The sequence below is a fragment of the Salmo salar genome, chromosome ssa05 (assembly GCF_905237065.1).
Source record: "Salmo salar chromosome ssa05, Ssal_v3.1, whole genome shotgun sequence".
Taxonomy (NCBI): Eukaryota; Metazoa; Chordata; class Actinopteri; order Salmoniformes; family Salmonidae; genus Salmo; species Salmo salar.
This window is the reverse complement of record NC_059446.1, coordinates 38,810,171-38,817,352: the sequence shown is the minus strand read 5'-3', so window position 1 is coordinate 38,817,352 and position 7,182 is coordinate 38,810,171. Positions and strand designations below refer to the sequence as shown.

General features: G+C 44.9%; 1 protein-coding gene across 1 annotated transcript in view; it reads left to right on the top strand.

Annotated features, from left to right (window-relative positions):
- Positions 1-757: 757 nt before the first annotated feature.
- LOC106604872 (short transient receptor potential channel 7) overlaps positions 758-7,182 on the top strand; it is a 48,560-nt gene continuing 42,135 nt past the window's right edge. The window contains exon 1 of the mRNA XM_045718219.1: positions 758-1,838. Within this exon, the coding sequence (XP_045574175.1) occupies positions 1,375-1,838 (464 nt within the window). The 5' untranslated portion in view covers positions 758-1,374. The remainder of the gene's footprint in view (positions 1,839-7,182) is intronic.

Sequence of the window (7,182 nt, the reverse complement as noted above, 5' to 3'; positions counted from 1 at the left end):
CTCCCAACCACGGCCAGTTGAAATACAGCCAGGAATTGAACCAGGGTCTGTAGCGACGCCTCTAGCACTGAAATGCAGTGCGTTAGAGCACTGCACCACTCGGGAGCCCCGGGAAAGTAATCTAAAAGTAATTTACGGTAAACAGATTACATTACTGAGCTTGGGTAATCCAAAAGTTACATTACTGATTACAATTTGACAGGTAACTAGTAACTGTAATGGATTACATTTCGAAAGTAACCTACCCAACTCTGAGTGTATCAGTGTTAGTGTGTGTGCTGTCGGCAGGGGTCAGGGAGACCTCGGTACACTTGAGTAATTGGTCTGTGTCTAATTAGGGGACTCCACCTGCAGCTCTTCAGCTACCAGTCTTGCATGTCAAATATCTTGTCCTGGACCACGCACACACACACACAAACTGTTTAAACAAGACTCACAATAATTAGGGTACTCATAAAAACCGTAATAAAACCTTAGTGTACAACTTCATGTATGCCTTAATTAGTTTTTGTGGGAATGACGGGGGCACATCGCTATTTCAAGTAGACCCATACACAACTGAGTGACGTCTACCGGTGGATAAGACAGCCACAACAGCAGGTGCGTTTATTTAATAACAGGTGATACAACCCCTTTTTACAAAATACATTTCAAGTAGGTCTTCACAAAGGGGCGACCCCGACCTCGTTCACACGAGAAGGGAATCTCTTTTCATAGCAAACAGACGATGAAAGGCAAGGCGACCGTTTCATTCTGTCAGTTCTTACCTGGACAAGATCTTACTTCAAAACCACCAAGGATTTAAGAATGTAAATCACAGCTTCACATAACCAAAGATACCTACCTTACCCAAAGGTAGGCCTACAGATAGCCAGTTGTCTAATTAGAATTGCATTCTGCATGCTTCACCTTTAAATCAACTCCTACAGGACTATGCTCTAATTCAGTCTAAATTGAATTAGGAATATAGAATATAGGCTAAACTATTGAATTTGGTCTGTTTATAGTCAAGAGCTGAGCTCCCTCCCTAGTCGTATGCTTGTCAGTTGTATTATTTCAACCTAAGCACTAACGACTTAACGACTTTATCGATCTGAGGGCTTCATTATTTTCCAAGCGAGCATGTTAAATAGGATAGTTGCGTGCGCATAGTGTGTGTGTGCCAGGCTTCCGGCTTGTGTGTGGGTGAGAGTTGCTTTTCGAAACACTGGTGCCATCGGTCCCGACCCGTGCTGGAGAAAAAATATGAAATTGTGCCTTCAACTTGCCACACCTGCCCTGACCTGATTTTTTAAAATGTTTTATCTCAGATGCAGTATTTTGTCTCTATAGCTAAATATTAACTCTAACTTATGCTGCTCACGAATTCTCCCGATGTCTGACGAAGGAAGCGACAGCGCCGAGCTAGCAGAGCTCCGGTGCTCTCCCTCCCCATCTCCACCCGGGCCCCCCGGAACCCCTTCTCCTCCACTGTCGCCAGACCTCTCCTCCAGTCCCCCGGTGCTTCGAGACCCAGCCCCGTTACCCCAGGACTGCCTCCGCCCGTCGCCAGAGCGCTGCAAACCCGGGGACTCCCCGCGCGGTACCCTGCCAAAGTTAACCCAGCGCCTGACGAAGACGGGCTCTCAGTTCCGCCAGAGACAGAATGCGCGCTTAACAACTGCGGCGGACAACGGGCGCGATGCCCCCTCTCCAAAGCGCAGAGGAGACGGAGACACCTCCTCGGCAACGTTTCAGGACCTCGGACAGCAACTCCCCCGCGGACAGGACCAAGTGTATTACCGCTGCACTAATCAGCTCCTAGAACCCCAGCGAGACAGCAGTGAGACCCAGCCACCGTGAGTCTACCCTTTAATTAATTATGACAAGGTTAGGCTTTACCTTATTCAAATATGAGGAAACACAATTAGTTGTTACAGAATAATTGAGTAAAATTAATAATGTGGGTGGCGTAGTCTATGTAGCCTATAGGCTACGCAAAATATTAACCCCATACAATGAATGACTGGATACAGATGTGCCATATTGTTTGATTAAATATTGGGGTGTGCAGACATAATATTATACTCAAGAGATACTGTACACGCGCAATGGGGATGTATGGGCTAATGGGGTTTCCCACTGGACCTCAACAGGTACAGTGACCATATTGTTGATGATGTCAGATAAATAGCTTCATTCTCTAGTTCATTGTCTTTAACTGTGCATGTTTTCTGTCATTCTATTAGGCTACTTTTGTCTTTCTGTTTTTCAATGCAATGTTGTATGCTCAGTGGAAATCTAGTTGAGTGTGTCTCCTCTTTGAAGACTGAGCAGGGGGATTCCATCCCCGTTTAAAGGAATTCGTCTCGTGTTGTCCAAATCCTAAATAAATAAATAATAAATAAATAAATAAAATACATAGAACCCATCAGTCAGATCCAGCTAAAATATACACACCCTAATTCGGGTCCATGACACCGCTTGGCGGTTAACGGATTCTACCATGGCAGCGTGTTTGTGCTGCTTGTTCTTGATTTGAGAGAGTCTTGATTGACACCGGAGAGACCGATACGTTAAAGGATGGCGGCGAGAGGAACCGAGGCAGGGTCGTACGTGCCGTGCAGTGTCAATATTCCCGTATGCAAATGAGAAGTTTGACAAATAAGCCTATTGGACAGACGTGGACATGTGAGGTCATCCACTGCATTACCCAGGTAGAAAGGCTGCCACATCAAAGTATAACATAAAGTCTAAGCCAGTGGTATTACAGTTGGAAATATAATAGGAGATATTCCAAACGGCCTGCAGTGTCTGTGTTTGATCACTCCGGTCTCTATCTGCTCTATGATACAGTAGCATTAAGCTTGAAATCCTTGTCTTTGACGAGAAGAAGAAAGCATCATAGGCCTGTCTAAAGTCCAGCCTGAGAGAGAACATTGCTACTTATTATAAGCTCTGTGATCTACTGGCCTTTTATCTTAAACTGTACATTTAGTGGCTGCTAGTAGTAGTAGTAGTAGTAGTAGTAGTAGTAGTAGTAGTAGTAGTAGTAGTAGTAGTAGTAGTACTAGGGGAGTAATCTGATTATAATTTTTTTAAACAGTTATGTTACCAGAAATAATATTGGAATCAGATTAAGATACTTTTTCAAAACTCAATGATTACTTCTTGGATTACTTTTAAATTCAGAAGAGATGTTTGCGAAGAAATGCATTATGACACATTATGTTTTCTCAGTGACATTCAACCCAGAATTTAATATACTGCTCCAAAAAATAAAGGGAACACTTAAACAACACAATGTAACTCCAAGTCAATCACACTTCTGTGAAATCAAACTGTCCACTTAGGAAGCAACACTGATTGACCTTAAATTTCACATGCTGTTGTGCAAATGGAAGAGACAACAGGTGGCAATTATAGGCAATTAGCAAGACACCCCCAATAAAGGAGTGGTTCTGCAGGTGGGGACCACAGACCACTTCTCAGTTCCTATGCTTCCTGGCTGATGTTTTGGTCACTTTTGAATGCTGGCGGTGCTTTCACTCTAGTGGTAGCATGAGACGGAGTCTACAACCCACACAAGTGGCTCAGGTAGTGCAGCTCATCCAGGATGGCACATCAATGCGAGCTGTGGCAAGAAGGTTTGCTGTGTCTGTCAGCGTAGTGTCCAGAGCATGGAGGCGCTACCAGGAGACAGGCCCGTACATCAGGAGACGTGGAGGAGGCCGTAGGAGGGCAACAACCCAGCAGCAGGACCGCTACCTCCACCTTTGTGCAAGGAGGAGCAGGAGGAGCACTGCCAGAGCCCTGCAAAATGACCTCCAGCAGGCCACAAATGTGCATGTGTCTGCTCAAACAGTCAGAAACAGACTCCATGAGGGTGGTATAAGGGCCCGATGTCCACAGGTGGGGGTTGTGCTTACAGCCCAACACCGTGCAGGACGTTTGGCATTTGCCAGAGAACACCAAGATTGGCAAATTCGCCACTGGCGCCCTGTGCTCTTCACAGATGAAAGCAGGTTCACACTGAGCACGTGACAGACGTGACAGTCTGGAGACGCCGTGGAGAACGTTCTGCTGCCTGCAACATCCTCCAGCATGACCGGTTTGGCGGTGGGTCAGTCATGGTGTGGGGTGGCATTTCTTTGGGGGGCCGCACAGCCCTCCATGTGCTCGCCAGAGGTAGCCTGACTGCCATTAGGTACCGAGATGAGATCCTCAGACCCCTTGTGAGACCATGTGCTGGTGCAGTTGACCCTGGGTTCTTCCTAATGCAAGACAATGCTAGACCTCATGTGGCTGGAGTGTGTCAGCAGTTCCTGCAAGAGGAAGGCATTGATGCTATGGACTGGCCCGCCCATTCCCCAGACCTGAATCCAATTGAGCACATCTGGGACATCATGTCTCGCTCCATCCACCAACGCCACGTTGCACCACAGACTGTCCAGGAGTTGGCGGATGCTTTAGTCCAGGTCTGGGAGGAGATCCCTCAGGAGACCATCCGCCACCTCATCAGGAGCATGCCCAGGCGTTGTAGGGAGGTCATACAGGCACGTGGAGGCCACACACACTACTGAGCCTCATTTTGACTTGTTTTAAGGACATTACATCAAAGTTGGATCAGCCTGTAGTGTGGTTTTCCACTTTAATTTTGAGTTTGACTCCAAATCCAGACCTCCATGGGTTGATAAATTGGATTTCCATTGATTATTTTTGTGTGATTTTGTTGTCAGCACATTCAACTATGTAAAGAAAAAAGTATTTAATAAGATTATTTCATTCATTCAGATCTAGGATGTGTTATTTTAGTGTTCCCTTTATTTTTTTGAGCAGTGTATATAGGCACAAGTTTAAGTTTGTTCCACTGGAGTGAGTCTTACCAGAGGTCAGAGCCCACTATGGTGACACACCAAATGTATTTGATGGATCCTATTTGTCTTCTTCTAATGCCTCTTAAAGGAAAATTCCACCACTTTATAACCAGTTATTATGCTGTTAGTGTTCATGCGCTACTGTCAGATTTGATACACATTTTGATGTTTTATCGTTTTTGTTAGTCATACTGTCATTTCGAAGCTGTTACGGTGAGCGCTACAGGTGGAGAAGTCAGGTGCAGGAGAGCAGAGAGTTGTGAACAGGTGCACACTTTATTTGTGTAGAGGCAACAAAACAGACAGACGCCACTGCGTCAAAACCTCCAGCCAAAGGATAAAGTGCAAGGCGCGAAACAGTCCCAACAAATGAGCAAATGTTACAATAAACAACCTTCGTGAAATACCACGGAAAATATGGGAAAAACCCAGCCTGGCGCGTACACATGAAAACACGTAACAATTACAATTTCACACAAAGACATGGAGGGGAACAGAGGAATAAATACATGCAGTGTGATTAGGGAATGAGAGCCAGGTGTGCAGGGAACAAGACAAAACAAATGGAACAATGGAAAAATGGATTGGCGATGGCTAGAAAGCCGGTGACGTCGACCGCCGAACGCCACCGAAACAAAGAGAGGAGTCGACTTCGGTCGGAAGTCGTGACAGAAGCTTCTGTAATGCCTTGCCTTCACTATGATTCTCAGGGTGCATTTTGTCTCTCATGATGCAATGCGCCGCTTAGATAGCCTGCCGTTAGCGTAGCTAGCTGGCTATCAAGCCCAGACAAAGCTTAGTCTAAATACACTGAACAAAAATATAAACACAACATGTAAAGTGTTGATCCCATGTTTCATGAGCACGTATTTCTCTCAAATTTTGTGCACAAATGTGTTTACATCCCTGTTCACCAATCCATCCACTTCACAGGTGTGGCATATCAAGAAGTTGATTAAACAACATGATCATTACACAGGCGCACCTTGTGCTGGGGACAATAAAAATGTGCAGTTTTGTCACTCAACACAATGCCACAGATGTCTCAAGTTTTGAGGGAGAGTGCAATTGGCATGCCAACTGCAGGAATGTCCACCAGAGCTGTTGTCAGAGAATTTTATCTTACTTTCTCTACCATAAGCCACCTCCAACGTCGTTTTAGGGAATTAGAGTGCCCCATGGTGGCAGTGGAGTTATGGTATGGGCAGGCATAACCTATGGAAAATGAACACAATTGCATTTTATCACCGGCAATTTGAAGGCACAGAGATACAGTGACGAGACCCTGAGGCCCATTGTCATGCCATTCATCCGCCGTCTTCACCTCGTGTTTCAGCATGATAATGCATGTCGTAAGGATCAATAAACAATTCCTGAAAGCTGACAATGTACCTGTTCTTCCATGGCCTGCATACTCACCAGACATGTCACTCCCTGAGCATGTTTGGGATGCTCTGGATCAATGTGTATGACAGCGTTTTCCAGTTCCCACCAATGTCCAGCAACATCGCACAGCCATTGAAGTGGAGTGGGACAACATTCCACAGGCAACAATCAACAGCCTGATCAACTCTATGTGACGCACTGCATGAGGCAAATGGTGGTCAACAGATACTGACTGGTTTTCTGATCCACGGCCCTAATTAATAAAGGTATCTGTGACCAACAGATGCATATCTGTATTCCCAGTCATGTGAAATCCATAGATTAGGATATAATGAATTTATTTCAATTGACTTATTTCCTTAAATAAACTAACCTAGTAAAACCCTTGAAATTATTGCATGTTGCGTTTATATGTTTGTTCATGTCATAAGTTATGAGTGCATTTCACATTACTTTTGGGTTGTAAATATATTATAATGATTACATGACTGTCATGCTGAATATATGTTCATGTCATTGTCACCAATCAACTGCAATACACTCAAAATGTATTAGAATTTAGATGCTAACTACCTATGCTAAACATAATTTGAACTTCTACTTTTAAAAATCCACCTCTCCAAATACAAGTCTCTCACCGTTGCCGCCTGCTATAGACCCCCTTCAGCCCCTACCTGTGCTCTGGACACCATATGTGAACTGATTGCCCCCCATCTATCTTCAGAGTTCGTGCTACTAGGTGACCTAAACTGGGACATGCTTAACACCCCAGCCATCCTACAATCCAAGCTTGATGCCCTCAATCTCACACAAATTATTAATGAACCCACCAGGTACAACCCCAAAGCCGCAAACACTGGCACCCTCATAGATATCATCCTAACCAACGTATCCTCTAAATACACCTCTGCTGTTTTCAACCAAGATCTCAGCGATCACT